The sequence below is a fragment of the Accipiter gentilis genome, chromosome 24, assembly GCF_929443795.1.
Source record: "Accipiter gentilis chromosome 24, bAccGen1.1, whole genome shotgun sequence".
In the NCBI taxonomy this organism is placed as follows: domain Eukaryota; kingdom Metazoa; phylum Chordata; class Aves; order Accipitriformes; family Accipitridae; genus Astur; species Astur gentilis.
Genome location: NC_064903.1, coordinates 7,941,466 through 7,968,058, shown reverse-complemented (window position 1 = coordinate 7,968,058; position 26,593 = coordinate 7,941,466). Strand labels below are relative to the sequence as shown.

Genomic DNA, 26,593 nt, shown 5'->3' with positions numbered 1-26,593 from the left:
ACAAGTCGTCTGTCTGGACAAAGACATTTTCAATTTGCAGCACACTAATTTCACATCCGTCTCAGCGCTAGCTTTCCCTTTTGCCTCCAAAGAGAGGCTGTGCTGTATCACAATTCATTCCAGGCCACTAGCAGATGTCTGAAACTCCTATGCATTATCTTAGTAAAGCCTAACGCTCAATTTCCTTAAAAGACAGGGGAGCAAGTGAGTCACTTCACATACCCTGGCAGTCACACACAAGGCAATGGGTATGTCCAGGAGGAAATAACATCACAAACTGGCAAGGAATGGCTACATCTACCCGTTCGACAAGATTTGGTCCATGCTAAAACCTACTGCTTTGAAGACGAAACGGCAAGCATTCATCTCAAGCATTATTTCTGTACTAACGCACGGACACAAAAGTTGGAAGCCCATCAAATCACAGACAAAACGCTTCCGCATGCAAACGCGCTACAGATGCCTCCTTAGCATTTCTCTAACAAACGCAGAGGTGGCTCAACTCCCTCTGCTCCTCTTCTGGATAATTCTCCGCAGGCAGGCAGAGAGCTTTGCGCTGCGCTAGGAAGGCAGGCGAGCACCGGCGGCGGCAAGTGTGCCCACCGGGCACCGGGGGACAACACCGCGGGGGGACCCTCGGGGACAAAGCGTAGCAGGGACGCGGTGCCGATGTTTGGCGAGGGCTCCCACGGTTCCTCCGCGGCACACGGTGCCAGACTGACGACCTTCTCCGCATCACGCCCTAACGAGCACGGGATGACGGTTTCTTTGGGAGAAGAACAGCATCCCTGGAGAGATGGGGATGCCAAGGAGCGCTTCGCCCGCTACCACACCCTGGCCTGGCGAGGGGTCCCCAGCCCAGGCTAAGGGTGCAGGATGAGGCCTCCCCAGCACGGCGGTCCGGCCAGCCCCGGGCTGCGCTGCGGGTCCCTCTGCGGGGCCCAGGGACGGAGGAACCGGCGGGACAGGACCCCCGGGCCCACCCCGGCGCGGGCAGCCCAAGGTCGCCGGGCCGGGCTGCTGCCCCGCAGCCAGCGGGGGGGGGGGGGGGGACGACGGGGGGACGACGGCCCCCAAACCTCCCTTCCCCCAGGTAACCCCGGCTCCCCTCAGAGCGGCCCCCAAATCCCGACCCCCCCTCAGAAGCCGCCGCCGCCCCGGGTCGAACCCCGGAGCCCGCGGGAGGCCCCACACCGGTACCCCCACAGCCCGCGCCCCACCCAGCGCACCCTAACCCGGCCCGGCCCGGCTCGACCCGACCCGCCGCCCCGGCCATGCCAGGCTCTCCCACCGGCCGTCCCGGCCATGCCCGGCCCGCAGGAGGCCGCCGCCGCCCGGCGCCCGCTCCCACCTGCCGCGCCACCTCGGCCGCCGCCATCGCTGCGAGCCCGCCACAGCGCCCGCCCCGGCCCGGCGGGCGGCTCCGGGCGCGCCCACCGCCACACCGCGCGGGGGGGGAGGGGGAGGCGAACCCGCCGCGCCCCCCCCGCCACCGCCCCTTCGCCCCGCCTCTCCCCCTCCCCCAAGCTCCCCCGCGCGGCTCGGTCCCGCCGCTCCTCACCGGGAGGCGCGGGGTTGTCGGTTCCCCCCCCCCTCCCCCCGCGGCCGCCCGCGATGGTGCAGCCCGGGCTGCGGGCGGGGCCGCCGCCACAGTGTGGCGGGGCGCGGGGCCCGGCGGGCTGAGGGGGCCGGAGGCGGCGGCGACGGGGCGGGCGAGAGCCGGGGCTCCGGTCTCCGCGGCCCCCGGAGCCGCTGCCAGTGCTCCGCGGGCTGTCCGGTGGGCCGCTGCCTACAGCCCGGCCTCGCCCTGCCCGCCACCGCGGCCTCCCCCGGCCCCTGCCCGCTCCCGGCAGGGTGATGGGTTCCCCCCGCACTGGCTCCTCAGGGCAGGCCTGGGGGTGGGGGGGGAACCCTGCCCGGTGGCCCCTCCGGTAATCCGGGGCCGCGCACCCGGCCAAGGCTAAGGGCAGAGCCGTGCAGTGCTGAGCTTGGGCTGGGGTTTATGGTTTGGGTCTGAGGTCTCCCAGCCTCAGTAGGTCACTTGCTATTGAAAATAAAACGTTTGTGCGCTTTGCGTGCTTTGCCTGAGGTCCGTCGGGACGGTTCACGCTCGTTTTGGACACCGAGTGATGGCGGCTGTGCCAATTTCTCGTCCGGTGGTGGTACAGCCCCTTCCCCGGCCCCTCTCGGCCCTTGGACGCAGCCTCTGCTCCCCGGCCTGGCGGGCAGGGGCTGGATAAGCCCATCTGCTGCTTTCAGGGTGTAGCTGGTGCCACTCGGGTTTCCCTTCATTTGATGCCAGCACAAGCATCAAACAAAGGCTGAGAGAGAGGAACCTCAGTCCTTACCCAAATTTCCCAGCCCCTGGGGCCCCCTAGTAAAGCCCACAGGTTTGGCACCCCAGTTTTAGCCTGGTCAGAGCTCACCAGTGCGACCAGTCCCTAACACAGGCACAACCAGGATGGTCCTAAAGGGATGCTTTGCTTTGCACCGTCAGTGCCTTCGTTTCCTTCCTTGTTTTCCCCAGCTGCCACCCAACAAGTGTTTTAAACCATTCCCCAGGATCCCACGGCTGCGTGGGTCAAGTTCGCTGCCTCCCTGAGCCCGCAGGAGCCACCAACAGCCAGTGACAAAACCAGGCAGCGCCAGAAAGGGAGCAAGGGGACAATTATGTTTTCACCACCAGTCATTTGGGCTTCATGGGATGACGCCGGCTCCCCACACATCCCAGAAAAACTGGTCCAAGTGGTTGGAGAAAGGCAGAGCTCCCTCCAGGGCAGACAACCAGCCTGGGGCAGGTTAGAGCAGGGCTAAAGCTTAGGGAAGGCAAAGAAAAGGGTTGAAGGGGCTGGCACGGCTCTTAGCTGTCAGATCAGTCGCAAAACCACCTGGTGGCAGTTCAGCCATCCTATGGGTATCTGAGGAGTCATGGGTAAGAAAGGCCTTTGGAGAAACAGGACTGGGGGCTTTTGGGGCAGAGGACTTTGTCCTGATTCCTAACAAAATTAGGGTACAAACTGCTGGTGGCTGCAGCTGCCAACAGTGCGGGGCACGGGGCCTCGCTGGGAATTGAAACACAGCAGGAGAGGAAGGCCAAAATGCTGCTGGGCTGAAACATCGGGTGGCAAGGGACCCAAAACACCACCCTGGGCTGGGTCTCCCTTACAGCATGGAGACCCACTGGTGACTGGGAAAGCGGTCCCATGGGGCAGTACCCTCAGCCTTCCTGAGCACAGCACCAAGGAGAAGCATTGCAACAGTGGGGGGCAATTTTTGGGGGAGCTGTAAGGCAGGTGCCTCAGCAAGGCACCTGGCGCTTTGGGGCGTCCCCAGGACCGGTGTTACAGATTTACACACGCCAGCCACTGTAATGGGGTCTGAACCTACGATTCCACTGAGAATGCCAAGTCCAAGTGAAGGTTTCCAATTAGTCTTGTATTAGCTGTTTGGTTACAGCTTGAGCTGAGTACCTCTGGAGAGGGACCCCCACCCCAATTCACACCTCCCAGTTATACCCCTACCACCCATCACCTGATCCCTAAGTCCAATCACTTAATTCTGGTCAGCGGTCTCTTGATTTCTTACTGGTTTTCACTGTTGCTGGGCTGGCCGCCTTCTGAAGTTACCTCATTCTCCTGGAATGGTCTCCTTGGTCCTCATCTTCTTCATTCCGCTCGTATCCACTGAGTTCTTTGTTAGCAGCATTAGTTTTATCAAAAGTTGACGCTTGATCAGCTCTCACAGCCTAAGGCTTCAGCTACTTCAGCTGCTAATGCTGAGCCACTAGTGCTAAACGAGACTATTCACAGAAAAAAAACCAGTTAATCCAATTTCTTCTCTAGGCCCAGCATCAGGCTGCCCAGGACCACCCCCCCACCACCCCCCCCGCCTCTGCCCACACCAGCGGTGCCACACTCTCCCCGCAGCCCCCGCACGCACACCCGCTCTCCCTCTGGGATACCGCAGGGGAGCGGACGGCCCACGGCCGCGGCCGTGCCCGGCGCCGGCGGCAGCCGCAGACGTAGGATGACCAAAGGTCGCCTGCACCGCCCCGGTAGTGTGGCAGCGCCGCGGATCTGCCGCCATGCCCAACGTACCCTCCTGCCGTGCGGGGTTGGTTCCTCCTTTGCCTAACGAGGCAGGAAGCGTGGGGTGAGAGCTGGGGAGCACGAACCGCGAGCTGCGCCTTGCCGGGGAGCCGGCTGCCGGCCAGCCCCGCAGAAGGTACCGGCCATGGCCCGGCGGGAGCGAGGCCCGGCAGGGCAGAAGGTAGCTGGCATCGTCCGGACGTTCACCTTCCTGGAAGCCGCCCAGCCCCAAGCGGGAAGCTTAGCCCGCAGCTCCCATCTCTGGCCGGCCGCCACGGGGACCAGAGAGCGTTTCCATCCGCTGCAGAAGATGGACACCAACAGGAGCGCCGGCTGGGGCAGCCAAGGCCCGGGGAGCTGGGGTAGGACTGCAGGCAGGCTCTCCGTCAGCCCCAGCAGTACCCGGAGGAAGGAGCTGAAGGAAATCCTCCTGCAGAGCAACAGCCCCGGCAGCACCATGCGGTTTGCCACTGCTCAGAAGACGTCCAACAGCAGCAGTCTCCTTGCAGGGCCAGACCAAGAGCAGAAGCCCGAGCAGAGCCCCGAGGTGCTGCCCCTTGCCCTGGATCCCCTGGAGCACGAGTGGCTGCTGACAGCGGCCCAGGGCGATGCGGATAACATCGTCAGGCTGATGGATCTGGATCCCAGCCTGCTGACCAGGAAAGACTTTGTGACGGGCTTCACCGCTCTCCACTGGCTTGCCAAGCATGGCTGCCATGAGAGCTTCATCCAGGTCATGTCCCACGCCCAGAAGAACAACTATCCCATCAACGTGAACATCCCCACCGCCAGCGGCGGGCTCACCCCCTTGCACTTGGCTGCCCTGCAGGGACACGAGCTGCTCATCAAAGTGCTGGTGGGAGCTTACGGGGCGGACACCAGCCGCAGGGACCACAACGGGCGCAAGGCTTGGCAGTACCTGAGGGCAGACACCTCCAGGGAGCTGAAGGAGCTGGCGGGGGCCTTGGAGGAGGACTTGGTCCAGCTGGGCTCTCACAACACCAACAACAACTGTAAGTCATCCGGAGAGGCCAGGGCAGGGGAGGACAGTGTGGACTCCAGGGCCAAGGGGAAAGCCCAGCGTTCCTGGTGCTTGTCAACGCTCCGGGCCTTTGTCAAACAGGCATCTTCTTTCTTCCAAGAGCGCTGAAGCTCCGCTGGTCCATTCGCCTCCAAACCCCAGGTCTCGCGTGGTCTTTTGGGGCTGTGCCAGCGTGAGTGTGTGTGGAGCAACCACAGCCATCGGGAGCACTGCCTGGGGACAGCCCTTCCAAAAAACCACCTGTCCCCAGAGGGGGTTTTGCCCCCTGCCCCTGCTGATGGGGACTCCTTGCTTGCAGCCCAGCAGAGCCCCGTGGTGGGGGCTCACGGGCCAGCCCTGCTGCAGGGAGCTGTTTCTCCGACCCCCCGTGTGCCCATGGGGGCATGCTGACCCACTATGGGAGGTGGTGTCCCGTGTTGGGGGCCGGGGATGGACGTTTGGGCTGCCTGTCCCGGGCTGCCGGCAGACTTTGCGTGTGACTGAAGGTAGGTCATGCAGCAACTCGGTGACTTGGTTCTCCCACCTGTAAAATGAGGCTGTCGGCACTGCCCTGGCTCCCAGCAATGCTGTGAGGTCGGACTGGTCATGGTGCCTTGGGTGCCTGGATGGAGACACTGGCAGAATATAATTAAATATCTCACAACCATACCCTGAGATGCCAGAGGCCTGGCACTGGGCTGACAATGGAGAAGAAAGTATGGCTTCAGAAACAACCCCCCTCCCAAACACTTTTTTATGTACGCTTCTCTGCCGGCAGGGAGAGCGGGTACAGACAAGGAGACCATGCCACCGAGCTGCAATCGCTTTCCAGCTCCCTGTGAGATCCCCAGATCTCTGCCACATGCGCCTCCTCTGGGTTGCTGTTTGTTTATGACAGGCAAAGCTGTTTCTCAGTAAAGGAAGAGCTGGAGTGCCTGTTTGCCAGAGGAGGCCAGACCCAAAGAAGTCTTTCAAAGTGCAAGACAAGTCCCCCTGGCAGCCCTTCCCTGGAGACCCCCGTCCAGGGGAGCCTGAGATTCTCAGCCCCACTGGGGATGGGGGCCGGAGCGGAGGAGGCAGGAGGGATGCCCAGTGGGGTGGCTTGCAGTGGCTCCCGCAGGGACTGGAGTCCAGGAGCAACTCTGGAAAGATGATTCATTGCTCAAAACTATGGAAAAGGTATGAAGGCTGTGAGATTATCTTTGTTGTTACTGAGGTTATGCTCAAAAATTAAACTCTTGAGAAACATCCCTGTAGCAGCATAACCCCACGTGTATGTACTGGTAACTGCATTAAAAGGGCAAAGCCTCTGCTCGCCTGTTTGTGTTTTGTTCACCAAATGGAACTCTGCCCAGCTGATTTCAACTTGCTTTTCACATTCTTGAAGGCCAGGGCTGCTTCAAAATATCTCCAGAAAAACAACTGCCCCTTCCTCTTTTTCATCACCATGAGACCATTTCTACCCCCTTAAATAACAGTCCCATTTGAGAAGTGACTCTCAGACAGCAACTGGGGAGTTTCTGTTCCCCATCGCAGAGCAGCAGCCCTCATGGAGACACCTCAGATGAGAGTCGTGGTTAAATCTTTCCAGCTGCCTTTCTGGGGGTCTGCAAAGGTGACCGAGGGACTCAAATTCATCTCTCGTCTGGCCGCGCAGGTGAATTTGCACCTTGATGCAAAATGATACATGGGTAACTCGCTCTGGAGAACTTGAGCCCGTGGGTTTCACAGACCCTGAGCAAACCCTGTTTATATTCAGACTGTGCTCTGAAACGCTGCTTGGACACGGGGATAACCCAGTCTGCAGTGGACGATACATGTGTCCTTGTTTCAGCTGAGGGAGTTAATTGTCTTGCTAGTAGCTGGTGTAGTGCTATGTTTTTGAGTTCGGTATGAGAACAATGTTGATAACACACTGATGTTTTCAGTTGTTGCTAAGTAGTATTTGCAAGAAGTTGAGGATTTTTCAGCTTCTCATGCCCAGCCAGCAAGAAGGCTGGAGGGGCACAAGAAGTTGGGAGGGGACACAGCCAGGACAGCTTGACGCCAACTGACCAAAGGGGTATTCCATACCGTGTGACACCATGTCCAGTATATGAACTGGGGGGACTTGGCCTGGGGGTGGATTGCTGCTCAGGAACTAACTGGGCATCGGTTGGCAAGTGGTGAGCAATTGCACTGTGCATCACTTGTTTTATATATTGCAATCCTTTTATTATTATTGTCATTTTATTATTGTTGTTATCATTATTATTTTCTTCCTTTCTCTGCTATTAAACTGTTCTTATTTCAACCCACAAGTTTCACTTTTTTTTTCTGATTCTCTCCCCCATCCCACTGGGTGTGGGGGAAGTGAGTGAGTGGCTGCGTGGTGCTTAGTTGGTGACTGGGGTTAAACCACAACATGGAAGAACAGCCTCCAGATGAGCGGACAGTGATCCAGTGACTGGACAGTGTCCAGTCCAGGTGACTGAGTGGACACATAGATGTGTCTAGACATCTTTTTAATCACTGAGGTCAGCAGCAGAGACATATAAAACACACTGGGTATGGATTTAATGCCTGATCTACACCGGTTTTGTAATGCTTTAATAGATTAAAGGCTATGGCAACATAGCTCCTTCCAGAACTTCTCTGGCCACATCAATGCCACAGGACAGCAGGCTGGCTTCTAACGAGTCTGGTCACACCAGTACAAACTCCATGAAAAGTTCTGATGTCAAAACACCTGTGATCTTTAGTTCTGGTGACCAAAGTGCTCTTGGTAAGATAGGTGGGTGCATGTCTGCTGATATATTTTTTGACCCGTTAGTCCTCTGTCACTCTTTTGCGGCAGCACGCTGCCGGGGAGAGGGCACGGGACTGCTCTTACATCCTCCTCTGAGTAATAAACAGAGTAAACAGTGGAATTAGTGAGAATTCCCTGGAAGGAGCTGTTCCCTTGGCATTTGTACCTGCAGCTTAGTCACACGCTACCAGGAAACTTGGACTTCAATGTTCCATTTGAGAGTAAAGTTTAACTAGCAAATGCTACACTTAAATATGACTAAATGATTTTTAGTGCTTGCCTCCCCTTGATGGCTAACCAAAACCCCCTAAAGGCAGCTTTTCCCCCCATCTTTTGGTTGTGGGTTTGGAGCTGTATTCTGCTCTGAGGCAAATCAGGCAGGCACTTCAGAAGGAGCAAGACCACAGCCCTGCTTCTCTGGGTGGTGGTACAACACACTCACCAACGCCATCCCCTGCCTTAACTGCCCTGCAAGGGTTCCTCTCCACAGAGAAAAAAAAAAGGATCTTCTTCAAATTGCAGTACCCTTTCTGCTGCTGTACCCTGTTTGCCCCAAACACCATGCCACTTCCAGTCACCCACCCCTGTCTCGCACAGTTTATTTTCATAGCTACCGAGGAGCAGTCCGTTTGGAAATACAGACAGGTTTAAAAAATATTCCTCAAGTATACAATCAGCTCTAACTTTGCTTCTCACTCAGAAAACAGAAGCATATACACCCAAATTAACGGACTAGAATATGCAAATTATTTAGATTTTTTTCTTTAACGCTTCTGTTGATGTCTGTTATCGCGTGTTAGCGCAGTTCTGCAGAGATCTCCGATAGCCCTCGCAACTCTCACAGGGAAGGAGAGGGCAAAGGGAGCTGCCACAGAAACAACAGAAATAATTTGAACCCAGAGGTATTTGTGTTGCTTAAGGTTCCGCAGAAGATTGATTTTAACCCAATTTTAATTTGTACCAAATTTGCTTCGTGCTATCCCTTAATGTCCAATTTGAAAAACAGATTCAGTCAAATGGGGAAAAATAATAGAAGGGGTTATTTTCCAAAGCAGCTCCTTGGTAGAAGCTGCTTCCATCTAATAAAAACAGCACAGTAACGATAGTAATAGGGAGACTCTCTACTGAATAGTAATAAATAGTTCAATCTATTGCTCAGGAAAGCTTTCCCAGAAATGCCATGGAGAAAACCATCTCTTTCCATTCTCAAGTCCATAAAATTACTTTTTGCCTCCTCAGCCAGATCCTCATAGACACAATTAAAGAGAAAGTCTGCGAGCAGCTTTGCCTGCCAGCAGTGGTGATGAGGAGGCAGGGGGCGGTTCGTAGGGCTCCAAGGCTGATCTTTGATCCTCAGCAGTGCTGTTATTTCCCAAACACTTGCTTCAAAGAGAAGAGCACAGAAGAGATTTAAAAAACATTGGGGCAAAAGTGTTTGCAGCACACGGGCCTCTGTTGAAACATCTCTGGCAATACTGTTTGCTGCTTTCCTGTTGCAGAGACTTACTTCTTCCCCCTGATAACAAAGCAGAAACTAGTCTCTTACCAGACAGGAAAAGAAGCTAGAAGATACTTCTGAAGTGTCCTGAAGTTGGTAAAAATCCCAGCCTTGCTCTCCTGTGCTCACAGAAACCTCCAGCACACCTGAAGACCGAGAGACTGGCATGAACTCTGAGCAAGGTGTGTATTTGTTATGCATTTATACAAGGCTCGGTACATGCTGCTGCCCAGCATTAATTGCTATGAATTATAATCTGAAGGAGATAAATCTATGTACCTTCAACATGAAAAGCAGCAACACAGAAGGTGTGGTAGCCTGAAGCTTCCTCAGGAAGCTGCCACCCAGGAACTGAGCCACCACGGCAGGCTGAACCCAGAAAACAGCACCATTGCAGCTCTGAGCGTCAGGATGGGCTTTGCCGCAGCCACATGCAGCTGACCGCAGTATTTGTCCCAGGTCTGCACTGCAGGAGGGAAAGGAGCAGCAGCCACGCAGGACTCGGTGCTGAGCCACAGCCGCCTCCTCCTCCTCCTCCACTTCCCTGCGGTGAATATGTGATGTTTCACAGGCCCCAGCAGAGAATGCCGGCATCAGGGAGCTGGAGTGCTCACTACTCTGAGCACTTTAATCCTTTCTTTCCTCTCTCCCCTTTTTAAAATAGCTGCTAACTCTTCCTTTGAGCCACATCTTGAGTTACCACCCTTCTGCTGAGAACATTTTAAATTAAGCTCCACCTATGTCTGGCATCAAGACGAACTTGATCAAGCCAACACAGAGCTCCAAACAAAACTCAGGAGGCTATTACACATTCTAGGGAACATGCAGACATTATATACTACAGCCTGTAGGAGCATTCCATTTTATAGGAGACAAATCTACCCACTGCCCTTGCTATATTCTTCCCTTTCCTCCTCCTTTGTGAAACTTAATCTTTCATTTGATTCTTCCACTGCATCCACTCCCCAGCCAGGATCTTAACCCCAGGCTCCAAGGGCTGCCCTGCCCCACGTCCTGCCCGAGAACAGCTCGCAGTGCTGCAGGCGCAGGGGCCAGACCCATGCGGGCTAAGAAGCTGCCATCCTCGGCCGACCGCAGGTGTGAGGCTCACGAGAAGCCACCCGCAGCTAACACGGGGGGGTGCTCAGGGGCAGCCTTGGCCGTACGCTCCCTGGGCAAGTATTTTTATAGCACTTCTGGGCATGTAAAAATGTTTTCCGACTGACCAACAGGCCTAGCTACACTTTACTATGGGGTCTACCCTGGATGTTCAAAAGGGCCATGCAGGAGCTAATGGCGGAGTCGACAGAAGCCACCCATAGGGAACATACATGCATCCAACGTGTAAGCGTAATGCAAGAGAGGGATGTAACTGGAGAGTGACTTGGTTTAGCAAAAGGTTTTGTTAGTTCAGATCCCCCTCACCTACCACAGCGCACCTGGAACAGGAAGTCACCTTACCCCAGATGAGCATTTTCAGTATGCTTCGCTTTCCGGCCCCATAAAATGCACCCAGCAACTATACAGAGACATCTTTAGCAAGTTCTGACAACACTATTTACTTTTCTTAGTAGCATTTCATAAATCTACCAGAAACGTAATCCAGAGTCTTCCCTGGGGTTAAGTAATAAGAGGCTGACACTCCAAACAGAGTTACTGTAGCCACAGTGGTCTATGGATCATGAAGTGAAGTCTGCCTTTTTCAAAACTGCCTCTAAAATACTTTTTTTAAAAAAACAAACAAAAAACTATCTCAGTTTGTCTAATAAAAGATTTTCTTCAAATCAACTCCTCCAAAATCAGTTCTGATTTCTACCCATCTTCTTTAAAAAATTGGTACGTCTGGCTCTCAAATGTTTACAAAGTGGTACGTTTACAGTAAGTGAAAAGGAAGACACAACCTACTCTATCTGAAAAGAGCTGACAAGGTTTCTCACGCTAAGTGACATTATATTCACAGTAATGTTAGTTACTATCCCACCATATATATATTGAGAAATAATTTCAACCATGTCATTCAGGTCCGTATTTATTAGTAAGCCTGTACACTGTCAATACTCATGATGATGCCTGAAAGGAAGAACACTAATAGAACACAGTCTTCATGTTTCAGATACAAATTACTTCAAGATTTTCCCAGTTAACATCAATAACCCAGACTAGCTCATAAAAAAACCAAACACTGGGGATTGCAGTCCAACACTACAGAAGGAATTGCTTGGGGGTCGCCGAACAGCATACGGGTGTATCAATCTGACGCAGAGAGACACGTGTTTATTAGAGTTCCCAGGAGACAGTCTCTCTTACAAGCCCAGTTTGGTCCTTCTCCAGTGTCTCCTTTTGGAGTTGTACCTAAGACAGAAGCAGTGTAAATTAGCAAAGTGCACACACACACACGTTTGAGGATCCAGGCAGACTGAAACCCTTTGAATTAGCTCAACAGTAAAGGATGGAAATCTTTCTTATGTGCTATAGTGGCAAGCTGCCAACAATAATCAGCTGTGTACTTATTTTTTTAAAATTTCCACCTGTTTACTTTCTTCATTCACTAACCAACTAGCACCTTACTGCAACAGAAACTAAACCTCAAAGAGATAAAGATGCCCGCAGAGATACATCAGCAGTGGCGTGTGAATATCCTACTTCTTTTTTTGGAGACAAGACCAGTGATCTTGTACTGACTGTCCAATGATAATGAAAACTATCCCTTGAACGTAGTTCATAGTCTAACACAAAAAGTATCATTTTTGTTCAAAATAGGACAGCCCAGCAGTGTATGGAAAAGGCCCTCTTCCGGGAAAGTATATTCATTTACGAGTACATACTTGTACATGCTAAGAACAAACAGTTTCACCACCATGTAGGTGAAACTGGAGACAGTGTTTAACAGAGTTACTCTCAGCAGGAAAATGGCAGTACTCCCACGGAATGAAGCACTGTAATTGCAGCCTGCTTTAGCAAACAGTTTGGATAAAACTGATGACTGGGGAGGTAATGAAGTGTCACAAGACAAAAATTCAAGATTTTGCCCTTGCCCCATGACAAAGTATTCCAAAGTACTGCAATTTAGCTAAAACAGAACCCCATTCTGAGTTGGTATCCGGAAGACAAGGATACAGTCTGGGGCACACAACACTGATTTTTCCTAGAAATAAACAAGTTAGGAAAAGTAACAGGAACAGAACCTGGCAGTTCCATGCCGTTTCAATGCCTGAGCCAGCCACTGCTACCGTCACTCTCCTCACTACTTAGGACAAAAAATGATCGGGGAGAAAAAATCCTGTTCCCTTAAAAAGTCTAGACAAGGGAGTATATGAGATAAAAAGGCAGCTGCACAACGTGAGTGACCGAACTATTCTGGCTGAAGCTTTTAACCCAGAGGGTTCAGATACGCACCACCTTCTGCATGCCCCACATTTACCTAGTATTCTGCAGTACTCTCTCATTGCAATTTCCTAACTACAATGCTTGAAAATAAACACTATAGGCAAACAAAAAGGAACTATTGCAAATTAATTCTGCAGTTGTGTGCCAAGGGCCTTATACTATCAATTTTATCTCCCAGACACCCAACAAGGCCTTAGCTCCCTTACGTACAATCTGTATCTTGGAACACCCACGCTCAGTAAGATATTGTTCCTTGAAAACGCAGGAACCCAGAGGGACAGCTATGAGATAGGGGAAAGGTGGTGGGAAGGGGAACAGCAGAAGCACAGAGGCTACCAGGGTACAAATTCTGGAATAAATTATCCACACATACGGTTCACGCTTTCACTTTACACGTGCCGTGACCCAACACCTGTGGATGCTTGCAGAGCACTGGAACGAACTGAACTGCAGCGGAAGGAAATGGCACGGAAGCCCCACACCGCCTCAAGAAAACACAACGGGCCGACAGCATCGGGTGGAGTTACGTATCTGCACTAGCATGCTTGTACGGCATTCACGGCCACAAAATCGCGCTTTTGCTTGCACGAACGCTTTTAGACAATCAGCTTCTGCCTTCAGTCCCCACGGCACAGGCAGCCTGATTGACACTCGTGCGGCTGTCGCCTGCGGCTCCTCACAAGACAACCGCTGATCTCATTACCTGATCTTGTTGCCCGTTTTCATGCGAATCCACTGCGGGATAGGCCGGTTCTGCTTCTGCTTCTTCGCGAGGAAGCGTTTGATCTTGAACGTCTTGTGAGACGACTGGAAGAGAGAGCAGCCGTTACTCCCGCACGGCAGCCCCCGCCTCGCAGCCGGCGGAAGGCAGCTCCGCCGGCCCGGGCCGGCCCCACCGCGGGAGCTCAGCCACGCCAGCGCGGGCGGGAAGCCCCACCGAGCAAAAGCACCGGCGCCCCGCGCGGTGAGGCGGCCGGTGGGCCGCCAGGCCTCGGCGAGGCGGGGACGGGAAGGGGAAGGTTACACCCGGGGCCCTCCCGCTCCGCCGCGGCCGCTCCGCCCCGCCACCCCGCGCGGCCTGCCTGCCGGGAAGCCCAAGCCAGCCGGCGGCGGCGAGAGAGAGCTCGGGAAAACGCGGCGCGGCGGCGGATGGCGGCCGATGGTCTCACCATGGCGCGGAGCTGCCCGGCGTCTCGGCGATGGCGGCGGCGGAAGAGACGGAAGGGGCGGGGAAAGGCGGCCAGAGAGGCGGCGGCGGCGGCGCGGGCTCTGCGGGCACAGCGCCCCCTAGCGGCCCGGCGGGCCCGCCCCGGCGCAGACGGAGCCGAGTGAGGGACGGCGGCGGCACGAGTTTCTGCGAGTTTATTGGTTTTAGTACAAAATCGCTATGGCTAAAATTCGCTAGCTGAGGAGGAGCTGCTACTGGTGAAGTCTCTTTCTGGGCTGTAAAACAATACTTCAAGTTATGATGGAAGATGAAGCGGTGCAGAGAGGGCAGGAGTTGGGAAACGTTTCAGGCGCTCGAGAAGGGAGAATGCTGGAAAAGAACAGGATGCTCAAACCAGCTACATTTGATTACGAGTAAGCGTTTCAACGTAGGTAGACTTTACACGAGAATTTGTCAAGAAGTATTCCAATATTAAGCCAGCTTATTCATACACTCCAACTTAGTTACTTTATCCAGAGAACCGCTAAGGAGGAAGGTCTCTCCCTCCCTAACATTATTACTGCAATGCCAGATGTTCTCCTCTTTACATGCCAGAGGGCTCCTGTTCACCGGTACCTCAACAAGCCCAGCCTGTGTACCCGTCTCAGTGCTAGACTGAGATAATTTAGCTATCGCTGCCTCAGGTCGGAGCACCACACAACACAGCAACGCCTGTGTTGGCTCCGGGCAACTTCAAGCTCGCTCTGCTTAAGTGCATCAAACACACAGTAAAGCCGTAAAGCTCTGGCTTTAGATCCAGGTGTCATCTCCTCCTGACCACATGACTCATTATCATACTTAAGGCCATAAAGTCTTTCTACTTTGCAAAGATTCTCTTCTCTGTTGTAGTTAGATGCTGGGAAAATAAATTCAAATAACTGAAAAGACAATGAGAACACATTTCAAATTCCGAATCTACAACTGAGGTTCTTTAACCAGAAACATCCAACAGCACAATGCCCCCTTTTCTTCCTTTGTTCCTTCTTCGCTTCGAAGGCACTTCTGGATTGCGTAGTACATGCTCTTTGGCTGCACAGACAGTCAGAACACATAAGGCTTGCATGCTAGTCACTCCTCTTCCTTCATATTACTGGTCTCACTCTCTTGTTTCTTATCCGCTCCCTGATCTGTGGGCTTCGCAGCACTGTCTTCATACTGACACAATCTGCTTCGGCTTCGGGCTCCTGGCTGGTACAGCTGCATTGCTGGACGATCCTGAAATAAATCAAAACTATTTAGACTCTTTCATAGCCCCATGCGATCATGGTTATTATGGCATCAGTGATATGATAAATGGCTCAAATTCAAACTTTTCAGGGTGTTCTAAGTTAAATTATTCCACCACGGTGGCAATGTAACTTCAACTGTCTCAAATCAAGGTTGTCTCTGTTGTAAGGCTCCATTCCTGTTCAAGCCTCAAAGAACACTGCACATAGTTGAAGTTATTTGTAAAGAGTTTCCTCTTGAGTACAGCTGACCCTCTCTCAGAATAGAGGCCAACTTCAAAGCTTCTTTAAAACCTTGAGTTTCATTTGTACCCGATAATGCCTTAGGTGACATAGAAAACTTGCATACTGACACTGCAAAGGGATATTTGCAGAATATATAAAACTAAACTCATGACATCATTTCTTGAGTCTACAGGAGATGTTGTCATATTCTGCATGTAGCAGTCTCTTGTCCCTGTTTTGGAGGAACCTGTTCGATCACACTCCCATTTTGAGACGTATTTTCAGGCATGTATAGCATCAGCAGTGATACAGGTAGATTACTGATGCTCTACCGACACCTTAAAGATACAGCCTATGGCATAAGTCAGCAAATGAAAAGGGATCAGTGTCTTTACAATTTGGCCCATGGTATCTTGGCTTAACTCCTATGCAGTGACAAGAAATATCACAAACAGTTTAGCAAAGTTTAGTGGACAAACGGGCAAACTTTCTAACAATGGCAGAGTTTGTTACCAGAACAGGAAGACGTTTCAACAGAGAAACCACACGGTTCTTTCCTTGAAGTGCTTTTATCCTAAAACCCACAAACTGGTCCCTATGAATCAACAGATTAATTTAAAGAAATCCAGCACCTTGTTTCTGATACGATCCCTCTTAATTGTATCCTCTTTTTTATCGTCTTTGGTTACTTTCTCAGATTTGTCCGTGCTGCTGGCAAAGTCTGTAAGATCACTTTTCTTTCCCTTTTCTCTGAGTAAATCTCTCTCCTTTTTCACCTCTTCCTCTTTTCTTCTAAAAACCTTCTCTTTATCAAAGCGCTCTTTCTGCCTCCGACGCTCCTCTTCTTGGCGTCTCAGTTTCTCCCTCTGTGCTCTCTCATATTCTCTGTCTCTTTCAAAATCTCTATCTCGGTCCCTGTAGTCCTTTACACACTCATCTTCTGATCTGTATGAAAACAAAACTGAAAATTAAGCTCAAACGATTCATCAAACAGAGCTGGGAGATCAATGTAATACTGGCGTAAATTTGCAATACGAAGACGAAACATTGGTAGGTTCTAGGGAGCTTTTGGGAAGCTGTAATAACCTGAGTCATGCATGATAACCAGAGATGACATTGACTGCTAGCATTTCCTAGCCTTCTACTTGCATAGCTGGCTGAGTCTCCTCTGGCTTTGGAAAACACCTGAATTTCTCTGTCTCGTCTCATTTCTCACATGGCAGAACTGAATCTTGAACAGATCACAGAGCCGTTGAGAATTATGCTTTCCGCTTTGACCTTTTACAAGGCTTAAAGGGACTAGTCAACTGGAGTACACCTCTCCTCTTGCCATGGTTGTAATTCTCTCATTGCAAGGACAGTGCTCACAATCTGTTGCAGTCACCTACACCTGGGCTTCTTTTGCAGAATTCCTACAGCGAGTTGCAAAAATATTAAAATTTGTCCACTAGTGAAGACTTGCCAGGTAATTCACACAGCTTTCTGTACTCACGGGGATGCGTGTTGCCACAGAGAACACATCCCATGCCTTGTATCAGAAAAATAATTTGAAAGAAATTTCAAAGCATGGTCATGGCAGAGCAGCCTAAGCCTTGGTACGATCAGGAAACAAGTTATATATACATATATATATTTATAGCAAGTACTAGAATACTTTTTTGCCTTCTCTTCTTTTGTCTCCCCATCAGATCGTTTGGCAGATGCACTACTCGCATTTTTTTCCTCCCTCAGAGCCTCTTTTTCCAGTTTCTTGGATTTTTCTTTTCTCTCCAAGTCTTTTTCATCTTTTTCAGGCTTCTTAAGTAGCTACAAAGAAAACAGAAGTCTCAACTAAAAAGCTCACTCTAATACATATTGTCTGGCACAACACCGAAATTGCATCAAAGGAACTGTAGTCCAGTAAGAAACAAGCATTAAAGTAATATTACTGCAAATTGTAGTATTTCTAAAAGCTGGAGTGTATGAGTAAGCATAAGCCATATGGCTGACTAGGATTTTTCTCCTAAAACAGGACATTTTAGAAAGCTTAAAAATAGTCTCCATTCCATAGTGAATTCACAATTCTGTGTAGCACAACATGTACAACAGTCACATGACAAAAGCTTTAAATATTACTATGAAGCATTACAGCATGTAAACCTTTACAATGCCTAATATTGAATATTACAAAAGAGTGGTAATTTACTAACACCAAACTCATGTGATTCTTCACACAATACTCAAAGCACATTTTGAGAGACTGATATACAAATAATAGGGGAAAGGGAGTGTAACAGTTTATAATAAAGAACTGTTCTAGACCTTAATCTTTGGTTCTTCTTTTGATCTGTCTCTTTCTTTTTCTGGGCATCTGTCTACCTTCTTCAGTTTTTCTGCTTCTTTTCTCTTCCTTCTCTCCTCCTCTTTCCATTTTCTTCTTTCTTCTTCTCTTTGTCTTTTTCTTTCCAATTCTCTCCTCCTCCTCTCCTCTCTTTTTTCTTCTCTCAGTCTCTGTGTGTGTAAAAGCAAAGAGAAACAGTGTATTTCTACACTAGAAAACATCCCCTTAAGCCTAACACGATACCCTGCCACAAAGTGACAAAGTATTTCATCACCAAATAACTCACCACAAAACCACCCCTATTATAAAAGTCCTGTCGTCTCTATTGTTCTGTTGTGAACCTGAACATGTTACAGCAGCATTTCTTTTTCTGAAATCTCGCTCATAAGCCTTGATTTGTACTGTCTTAAGAAAACCAAACACAACACTAGCCTCAGCCTTTATCTCTCTAATTTCAATTAAATTTGCCCCATCTGTGATTTTCTCCATCACTAAAAGTTAAAATGAGATTGTGTGCTAGGAAAAAAATCATCTACAAGGACCTCAGCCATAACTGCATTAAAAATGAAAGCATTAAAATGGAATCTGGTTTGGCAGTGCCACAAGAGACTTTTAGCTGTGACCAGAATGCACACAAAGCGCCAACATTCCTACAAAGGCCAGCATTCTAGTAGCTTAAAATATGTGAACCAGATGTTAGCAAGTAAGTTGGGTCAGAAGCTGCTTCTTCAGGAGGGCAGAAACACATCAGTATATGTGTAGCAAAATACACACCCGTGCTTTAAACGAGCAAATTGTACATGCAAGCAACAAGAAGATTCTGGAGATAAGTCTTACCTGTTTATTTTTCAAGAAGTTCAATAAAGGAGTAGTCTTTTTAGCTAGAGAATATATAAAACAAATGTAAACAATTTGCCTTATCCAATACTGCAATACCTACAAGACCCTCTATGAAATGAAGGAGCCTTACGAATGATCCAGGCTATCTCCTCTCGCATACAGCAATACAGCAGTGAAACAAGTATTCCAATCCTATCCCTGAACAGTGGCAACTATTGGGATTCTATAAACTTCTTTAGGACACTAATACGATAATCCAGTACACCTGTCTCTATAAAGAGATATTCGGTCTGCATTAGGCTTTTCCCAGATTCTCTTGCTTTGAAAGAGATACCTGTAACACACTTAAAAGGAGCATTCTGGTCATTTTTGTGGTATTTTACCCGACCACACTATCTCTTAACTCGTGCCTGCATGGAACGTCACTGGTCACAGCATTTAGCATTAAACATCACTGCGTCTCGCTGAAAGGCAGCCACTCCACAGCCTAGTCTGGCTAACAAACATCTGACGAGCAGCTTAAAACAGGAAGGAAGGTTATCACATGAAACTTAAACCTAGAGAAGAATTTAGAGCATGGGAGCAAAATAAAATACACTGAATAATATTAGCCTAAAGGCTTAACAAACACCAAGCAAGCACACAAAAGAATTCAGTCTCCTCAAGGCTGAGAAATCACAGCTTCAAATTACACCACATACATTTCTTTGTGCTCTAGGAAAAGGTAACTATAGTACATAGATTTCCATACCTATTAGCTCTTTGTTTCTTGCCTCTATTTCCTCCAGCAAAGTTTCAGGAGTGGAGGTTAATTTTTCATCATCTGCACTGTAACTTTCCAAAAACTTCTTGTACTCTGGATCTACAGGCGAGGGGAAAGGGGAAGAAAAAAAAAAATACACTGTAGCATGAAAAGAATCTGCATTGCGCACTGCTGGAATTCTGGGTTAGATTTGCATAAGTTGTATTGTTTATATGTCACCTTTTCATAAGCTGGCAGCTCTCAAATGAGCTGCTGCATTATGTTTGTTCAGGACAATCATATTTAGTAGATTTGCAGCTGACAAAGCAGTGCTAACAAGCTTCCCATATAATTAAGCAAACATTCTACTGATAAGCTACAGCGTCACAGCAAAAATATTACATTCAAATTATTGCTAGGACTTTCAAGTCTACACATGCAAAACAAACTAGCTAGCTGCTATACCATCTTCGATAGTTCCAGTTTTGGCATCCTTTTTCTTACTCTTCTTTTTTGCAGCTTTTTGGAAAGGTGCAAACTCAACTATGGCAGCATATTCCTGACCTGTTAAGAGGAGATGGAAAGATACATTAAAATAGAGATGAAACAGATATAAAATAGAGTATATTGACCGTGTCTAAAGCAGGAAAATAAGCCTCAGAAGAAATATGCAATACTAGAAGAGACAGCATTAAAAAAAGCCTCTTGTATTTTGAAAGCCATTTAATTAAAAAAAAATTTTAGAGACAGCAGAATTCATGAACTAAACACTCTCACTATGTTAACAAAACAGCAAATTCACAGACTCACAAGAAGGAAATGCTAGCTTTAAGACTGCCCTTAACTGTCAGTTCAGCCACCTCAACTACACTGCACCATGTAATATCCTCATCCTACAGACTGTGCATTCACTGTGCAAGTAGAAGGGAATATTTTAAGCTAATGCAACCGAGGCAAGTCTCAATTTATGGCAAAATACAACAGAATGCAACACATTACAAGCAAGCTTTAAAGTTTTATCTTCTGATAAGAATGCTACATTTATGGCTGCATAAATCCAATATTGCTGTTGGGTATGGCAAATACAGCATGCTGTTACAGTGCAAGCTAGCTTACTTAAAAGATCTAGGTGTTTCAGAGCCTCATCATGCAACCCTCCTAAATAAGGAAGAATCTTGTGGACAGAGCTGTGCGTCACATAAAACACCTGGCTGGATGAAGTGTAAAACATGTACTTGAAACAAAGTTCAAGGTGAAATCCTTAGCCTACTGAAGTCAACAAGAAGATTCTTGTTAAAGCTTTTGCTAAATATGTAAATTTCAGGTCTATCAATGAGAGACTAACAACTTCCAGTGTCACCCAATGTAAGCAGGTTTGAAATGCAAAATTTAAAAACTTGAGATGTACCGAATACCTAACATGTATTTAGAAAAAAGATAAGCGGCGACTAAATACTTGGATGTTCAACCAATGAATTAAACAAAATATTTGTTTCCTACAGATTAATGTCTCCAGAGAGCAGTCACTTTCACATCTCAGACTGCAAAGAACAAGCTGCTCCTTTTACCAAATCAAGATGACTCACTCAGTTGTACATTGGAACAAGTAATAAACTGAATTGAAAACTGACCAAAAAATAAAGTCCTGCTGTTAGAAGCATACAGAACAGGTGAGGGCAGTAGCAGAGGGCAGCATCGTTGACCTCAGCTTCGTTTAGTTTGGACAGCGACACCACCTACCCACTTTCGCTTTTCAGACTTTATACTCAGGTATGACAATGCAAGTACTAACCTCAGTAACGTGGCAACTGGTTTTATACTGATCCTGCTACTACCTTGACGTACACTTAACTGGGTTTTATGCGTAATATACAAAACCAATTTAGATTAGTTTCCACAAAGCGCAAGACACTTTCTTTGTTCTGTGAAATGCTGCGTGACATTCATTTAAGGCACTAAACCTGAACAAACCTGAAGGGGCACGGTAGGCTGCTGACACCCATCCCTCTCAAATTCAACCAGCCCACTGCACGCACACCGGGCAAGATACAAACGCAGAGCCGAGCACCATTCACTTGCCTTTGTGATCGACAAAAACATAGCCGTCAAAGCGATCCCTGAAGAGGACTATGTCTTCCTGGTTTTTAAAGTTGATGTAGGCTCTTGAGAACATGTGAGGGTACAAGCTGCAGAAAGACAAGACCCAGAGACCAAGGATGACTTCGGTGGCGGCTCTGGGGGCCCGGTGGGTGACACCGGCGGCTCTCGGGAGCCAGCCGGGGCGGTGCCTGGGGGGGGGGGTGGGGGGTGTCCGGCGGCCGTACCTGGAGTCGTTGGCGAAGAACTCGAAGTAGTCGTGCTCGGGCAGGGGCTGGAGGTGCTCCTCCAGCTGCTCCTTCGTCAGGCTGGGCGGCAGCCGGCGGATCACCACCTGCGGCACGACGACGACGACGGCGGCGGCCGTTAGGGCCGGCGCCCCCTCCCCACTGGGATCCCTTCCCTCCCTCCCTCCCTCCCTCCCTCCCCACCCCGCGGCGGCCCCCAGTCTCCCCTCCGCGGTCTCCCCTCCGCGGTCTCCCCTCCGCGGCCCGCCGCCCGAGGCCCGTTACCCCCCGCGCCCAGCAGCGCGCAGGCCCCACCTTGCTGAGCGTCTCCTTCTTGTCCTTGGGCCGCTCCAGGCGGTCAGGCTCGGCACCCCCGGCCCTACCGTCCGTCCCGGTGGCGGTCCCGGTGGCGGTCCCGCTCCCCGTCCCCAGCAGGGCCGCCGGGCCGGCGGCGGGCCCGCGCCGTTCCTTGGGCCTGGCGTTTTCCTTGTCCTCCTTCATCCCGGGCCGCGGGACAGCGCCGCGCGCGCCCCCGCGCGCCCATTGGCCCGCCGCGCCTCTCGCGCGACTGCGCCTTAAAGGGCCACGAGCCCGCGCCCTCGGCCGGGGCCTTCCCCTTCGCCCGGACTACGGCTCCCGGCGTGCACCGGGGCAACCGCCGGACTAGGGCTCCCGGCGTGCACCGGGGCAACCGCCGGACTACGGCTCCCGGCGGGGGACAGCGGCTCCCGGCGGCGTCAGCCTCCGCGCCCGGCCGCGGCCTCATTTTCCGCCGCGGCGCTACCGAGGCGCCCCCCCCAGCTCCCCAGTTCCGGGCCTGCCTCGGTAGTGACGGCGGCGCGGGGCAGGCCGGGAAGGAGCGCGGGGCAGGCCGGGAGTGTCCGCAGCGAGGCCGGGGCAGGCCGTGAGGGTCGGCGCGGTACCGGCGGGATGTGGTACGAGATCCTGCCCGGCATGGCCGTCATGGGCGTCTGCCTCAGCATCCCCGGCCTCTCCACCTTCTACATGCACCGCTGGTGCAACGGCGGCAAGGTCAGCGCGGGGCGGCGCCGACCGGGCCGCCCTCGCCCCCTCCCAGTCCCCCCCTTACCGGCGGCCTTGCCCGCGGGCCGGGATCCCGGGGCCCCCCTTCCCCCTAGATCCCTTCCCACTGGGATCCCCTCCCTCCCGGGCTCCCCCTTCCCCCTAGATCCCTTCCCACTGGGATCCCCTCCCTCGCTGGGTCACTTCCCTTCCCCCAGGGCCCCCTTCCCTCCCGGGACCCCCCTTCCCCGTGGGCCATAACAGGCAGCGGTGTGGGTGCCCACAGGAGAAGAGGATCGCCCGCTATCCCTACCAGTGGACCCTGATGGAAAGAGACAGGCGGGTGTCGGGCGTCAACAAGTACTACGTCTCCAAGGCAGGTGCCGGGGGGCTTCGGGCTGGTACCGCTGGGAGGGAAGCGGGAGCCACGCACTGCTCCCCACATCCCCCCGGCTGGGGGCTCCCACGGCCTCTGAGGCGGGCACTGGTCACTCTTGGGGCTGGTGGAGCTCCCTCTGTAGTTGCAGCTGGCCTGCCTGTGGGGATGCGCATTCTAATTTTATTTTTTTTAATTAGGAGTCAGGTACTTAAGCAGAGTTTGAGAACCTGCATTTTCAGCTATGCCAGTTAGAGTCAAGAGTGATGCAGATACAGCTGTAACTTTTTCTTTTTCAGGGTCTGGAGAACATAGACTAAGGTGGTGGCACTTTGAAGAATCCACATATCTATATAAAATGATTTAACTCTTTAATAAAGATATACATGTATTCAACCCTTTTATCTGTGTTGCTGTGGTGGGTTGACACTGGCTGGACACCAGGTGCCCGCCAAAGCCACTCTATCACTCCCCTCCTCAGCTGGACAGGGGAGAGAAAATATAACAAAAGGCTTGTGGGTCAGGATAAGGACAGGGAGAGATCACTCGCCAATTACCATCACAGGCAAAACTGACTCAACTCGGGAAAACGTGGGTCCTTCCCACAGGCTGCTATTCTTCAAGTGCTGCTGCAGCGTGGGTCCCTTCCACAGGCTGCAGTCCTTCAGGCACAGATGGCTCCAGCGTGGGTGCCCCACGGGGTCACAAGTCCTGCCAGCAAACCTGCTCCAGCGTGGGCTCCTCTCTCCATAGATCCGCAGGTCTTGCCAGGAGCCTGCTCCAGCATGGGCTTCCCATGGGGTCACAGCCTCCTTCGGGCATCCCCCTGGGCATGGGGTCCTCCCTGGGCTGCAGGTGGAGATCTGCTCCACTGTGGCCTGCAGGGGGACAGCCTGCCTCACCATGGTCTTCCCCATGGGCTGCAGGGGAATCTCTGCTCTGGTGCCTGGAGCATCTCCTCCCCCTCCTTCGTCACTGAGCTTGGGGGCTGCAGGGTTGTTTCTCTCACATATTCTCACTCCTCTCTCCACTGCTGTTCCAGTGCTGGGGTTTTTTCCCCTTGTTAAATACGTTATCCCAGAGGCGCTACCACTGTCACTGATGGGCTTGGGCTAGGCCAGCAGCAGGTCCGTCTTGGAGCTGGCTGGCATCGGCTCTGTCGGACATGGGGGAAGGTTCTAGCAGCTTCTCACAGAAGCCACCCCTGTAGCATCTGCCCTGCTACCAAAACCTCGCCACGCAAACCCCATAAGTTGCATATAAGCTTTGGACAGAATGGTTTCCTCACTTTATGCACTCTGATACACACTAGGCAGGTGTCTGCAAGAGAAAGAAAAGGAATGCCAAGAGGACTACCGCAAAACTACCATTATCGATGCATCTGTAATAAGTACTTGCAAAATGCAGAAAGACAGCAGGACTGATCCTGTTTTTGCACCCACTGCTGCGGACCTGCAGTTCCCTGTAGTAACCCTGCTGACTTGTGCGGCAGTCTGCAGGAATAGCCAGTGTCACCTCCTGCAGCTTGCAATTCTTCCCTCCTGGCACATTAATACTCAGCAGTTTCAACTTACAATACAGCCAAAACCTGCTTCTCCTACATCCTCAATCCGCTATAAACAATGACTCTTACTTGTCTGCTTGTTAAAGTATGGCAAAAGGGAGAGTAAAATGCAGATCTTGTGTCACTACCATTAACAATGATTGACTGTGAAGCATGAGGTGTGGAACAACCACAAATAACCACGTAGAGTGAACAAGGTGCAGAGTCACATAAATCAGAGAAATTTCTGAAAGATTTCCAGCCCCGTGACTGGGTAGTTATGCTTATTCAGCTGGACGGAGACTACTGAAAGAGCAGCCAGGCCAGCAGCAAAATATCCTTTTACTGTTCCGCAGCCAGTGAGAGCTGAGGATGCCCAGCAGCACCAGAAGTTGTTTCCTGCTGACTGTAACCAAGTCTGTTTCTCTGCTCTGTGCAAGTGTCTCTAATATAATTCTCTCTATTTGCTTGTAGACATATTGAAAAAGTAGTAATATTGCAGAGAAAGAAAATACACTGACATAAATAGAATTCTTCTGGGTTTACATCAGCATGAATAACAGCAAGTTGACACAGAAATTTGCATCTGAATTCCTCTGCTGATTAGTTGGGTTGGGAAGAAGTGTTTCTGATAGTCTATCAGTAGTCCTGAGCCATAACTTACAGCCTGTGTCACTCTGACACTTCTCCGTGGCACTCACTCTGTGTCCAGGTTCTGAGACGATGTGGTTAAATTAAGCCGTCCAGCTGCTCGTGCTTTCTAGATGTGGTCGGCCTTGGCTCCTGACAAGCTTGTCAAGGTCTCAGTTTTCTGAAGGGCTGAAAAGAGCTTGTGAATCAATGAAATACCAGACCAAAGCACTTACCACCAGCTAGTCAGCTACAGTGCTGGCTGGAGAGACAGAATAACTATCAGGAAGAGAAGAACAGGAGGACAAGAAACGAGAGGGAAAAACATGGAGATCAGGACAGGAAGCAGAGGAGGAGACAGGCTTCCAGGGCTCACACTAGCCTTGAGCTCCTCTCCCAAACTACACAGACAGCTGAAGAGCAAACCAGGGCTGCTTTAGGTAGGGTTTGCTGTAATCCTTGCAGATACCAAGGGACCTTGAACAGCTCTTGTGAAACTCGTCCTGCCTGGGAGAGTGTGCCTCCACGGAGAATTCTGGGGGTCAGAAGAGGCCTTTTCTGTCTGACACCATGCCTCAGGCCATGCTCACCTTACAGCATGTCCTGAGCAGCAGCTGGAAAAGGCTTCCTTTGTTGCATGACATGCAATAAACAAGTGGGCCTCATCTGTCACACACACGGAGCTCTTCAGGGGTCTGCATCCCAAGTCTTGCCTTCCCAGCAGTTCCAACACAAGACCCTCCCATCAGCTGCTAAGCCATCTTCCAACCCGTTGACCAGTTCCTCCTCAGATGCTTCCGCGTACGTTGGCACAAGTCCTGCACCAGGGTCCTCAGGGTCTTTTTCTTCCATCTGTCTTTCAAAGCAGACATCTATGCTGCAGTTGCTCTTCCCTATTTTGTTACTGAGGGGATGAAACAAAATGATGAAAACACCCGTAAGAAACACAGAACAAAGTGTGCCAATGAGCAAAGGGAAGTTTCACAGCGCTCTCGCTCTGTGATGCTATCTGTTGATATTCATTCTCACATCTCGTACAAACCTAAACCAGCTTCCCATTGCCCCCACTACCTCTTTTTCACCTTCAAGCAGTAAGCACCTCTGTCAGACCACAAGGACTAGGACCTACACTTTGCTCGTTTATTCCTCTAGTAGCTGAATCCTTGTAACAGCCCCTTGTCAACCTGGAAGAGCAGCTGCTGGGAATTCAGCACGCTGCATTCTGCTAAAGCATCTCTGGCCTCTCTCATGTTGTCCACAGTCCTTTCCCTCTGAAGGGCTCCGTCACAAGCGCTGGTGTTCAGAGCCTACAGCACCTCTGTGCAACAGGCTGGACAGAGTCTGTGTCTGGCAGA

At 50.9% G+C, this 26,593-nt stretch overlaps 6 protein-coding genes and 1 non-coding gene across 14 annotated transcripts in view; 2 read left to right on the top strand and 5 right to left on the bottom strand.

Annotated features, from left to right (window-relative positions):
• SEPTIN6 (septin 6) overlaps nucleotides 1–1,472 on the bottom strand; it is a 32,104-nt gene extending 30,632 nt beyond the window's left edge. For all 7 annotated transcript variants that reach the window (XM_049828197.1, XM_049828190.1, XM_049828191.1 and 4 more), the window contains exon 1: nucleotides 1,352–1,472. In XM_049828197.1, coding sequence (XP_049684154.1) covers nucleotides 1,352–1,378 — 27 coding nt within the window. In that variant the 5' untranslated portion in view covers nucleotides 1,379–1,472. The remainder of the gene's footprint in view (nucleotides 1–1,351) is intronic.
• The window catches only part of STEEP1 (STING1 ER exit protein 1), a 58,785-nt gene extending 57,114 nt beyond the window's left edge, over nucleotides 1–1,671 (bottom strand). The window contains exon 1 of the mRNA XM_049828200.1: nucleotides 1,666–1,671. The gene's annotated coding sequence lies outside the window, so the exon portion shown is untranslated. The remainder of the gene's footprint in view (nucleotides 1–1,665) is intronic.
• A 2,435-nt stretch (nucleotides 1,672–4,106) lies between these two features.
• SOWAHD (sosondowah ankyrin repeat domain family member D) lies at nucleotides 4,107–6,419 on the top strand. Of its 2 annotated transcripts, XM_049828198.1 has the most exons (2): nucleotides 4,120–5,101; nucleotides 5,888–6,419. In XM_049828198.1, the coding sequence occupies exons 1-2, from the start codon at nucleotides 4,234–4,236 to the stop codon at nucleotides 6,025–6,027; spliced, it is 1,008 nt and encodes a 335-aa protein (XP_049684155.1). In that variant the 5' UTR covers nucleotides 4,120–4,233; the 3' UTR covers nucleotides 6,028–6,419. The 2 variants fall into 2 exon arrangements, with proteins under 2 accessions (XP_049684156.1, XP_049684155.1); XM_049828199.1 differs by having other exon boundaries at nucleotides 4,107–5,981.
• Nucleotides 6,420–11,408: 4,989 nt separating this feature from the next.
• Nucleotides 11,409–14,075, bottom strand: RPL39 (ribosomal protein L39). Its single transcript, XM_049827783.1, has 3 exons — nucleotides 13,952–14,075; nucleotides 13,486–13,589; nucleotides 11,409–11,747 (listed from the first exon to the last, which is right to left on the bottom strand). The coding sequence occupies exons 1-3, from the start codon at nucleotides 13,952–13,954 to the stop codon at nucleotides 11,699–11,701; spliced, it is 156 nt and encodes a 51-aa protein (XP_049683740.1). The 5' UTR covers nucleotides 13,955–14,075; the 3' UTR covers nucleotides 11,409–11,698.
• On the bottom strand, nucleotides 12,219–12,351 carry LOC126050426 (small nucleolar RNA SNORA69). The gene has a single exon (XR_007509550.1). It is a non-coding gene; the product is annotated as a small nucleolar RNA SNORA69 (small nucleolar RNA).
• Nucleotides 14,076–14,130: 55 nt separating the features above from the next.
• UPF3B (UPF3B regulator of nonsense mediated mRNA decay) lies at nucleotides 14,131–22,198 on the bottom strand. Its single transcript, XM_049827782.1, has 10 exons — nucleotides 21,982–22,198; nucleotides 21,667–21,773; nucleotides 21,422–21,528; nucleotides 19,808–19,906; nucleotides 19,352–19,462; nucleotides 18,598–18,641; nucleotides 17,742–17,930; nucleotides 17,095–17,246; nucleotides 16,073–16,385; nucleotides 14,131–15,204 (listed from the first exon to the last, which is right to left on the bottom strand). Exons 1-10 carry the CDS (start codon nucleotides 22,165–22,167, stop codon nucleotides 15,058–15,060), a joined length of 1,455 nt encoding a protein of 484 aa, XP_049683739.1. The 5' UTR covers nucleotides 22,168–22,198; the 3' UTR covers nucleotides 14,131–15,057.
• Nucleotides 22,199–22,359: 161 nt separating this feature from the next.
• On the top strand, nucleotides 22,360–23,461 carry NDUFA1 (NADH:ubiquinone oxidoreductase subunit A1). The gene is made up of 3 exons (XM_049827841.1): nucleotides 22,360–22,698; nucleotides 22,976–23,065; nucleotides 23,365–23,461. The coding sequence occupies exons 1-3, from the start codon at nucleotides 22,597–22,599 to the stop codon at nucleotides 23,383–23,385; spliced, it is 213 nt and encodes a 70-aa protein (XP_049683798.1). The 5' UTR covers nucleotides 22,360–22,596; the 3' UTR covers nucleotides 23,386–23,461.
• The last annotated feature ends 3,132 nt before the right edge of the window (nucleotides 23,462–26,593 follow it).

What these genes read in the sequence shown, in the direction of transcription:
- UPF3B (XM_049827782.1), bottom strand. Translation starts at nt 22,167, where the DNA reads ATGAAGGAGGACAAGGAAAACGCCAGGCCCAAGGAACGGCGCGGGCCC. An exon ending in AAGAAACAAAGAGCTAATAG is followed by an intron (nt 18,642 to 19,351) that starts GTATGGAAATCT and finishes TATATTCTCTAG; the next exon opens with CTAAAAAGACTACTCCTTTA. An exon ending in GGGATCGTATCAGAAACAAG is followed by an intron (nt 15,205 to 16,072) that starts GTGCTGGATTTC and finishes GATTTATTTCAG; the next exon opens with GATCGTCCAGCAATGCAGCT.
- RPL39 (XM_049827783.1), bottom strand. An exon ending in AAAACGGGCAACAAGATCAG is followed by an intron (nt 11,748 to 13,485) that starts GTAATGAGATCA and finishes CTTCTGTCTTAG; the next exon opens with GTACAACTCCAAAAGGAGAC.
- SOWAHD (XM_049828198.1), top strand. Translation starts at nt 4,234, where the DNA reads ATGGCCCGGCGGGAGCGAGGCCCGGCAGGGCAGAAGGTAGCTGGCATC. An exon ending in TCACAACACCAACAACAACT is followed by an intron (nt 5,102 to 5,887) that starts GTAAGTCATCCG and finishes CTCTGCCGGCAG; the next exon opens with GGAGAGCGGGTACAGACAAG.
- NDUFA1 (XM_049827841.1), top strand. Translation starts at nt 22,597, where the DNA reads ATGTGGTACGAGATCCTGCCCGGCATGGCCGTCATGGGCGTCTGCCTC. An exon ending in GCTGGTGCAACGGCGGCAAG is followed by an intron (nt 22,699 to 22,975) that starts GTCAGCGCGGGG and finishes GGGTGCCCACAG; the next exon opens with GAGAAGAGGATCGCCCGCTA. An exon ending in ACAAGTACTACGTCTCCAAG is followed by an intron (nt 23,066 to 23,364) that starts GCAGGTGCCGGG and finishes TTTCTTTTTCAG; the next exon opens with GGTCTGGAGAACATAGACTA.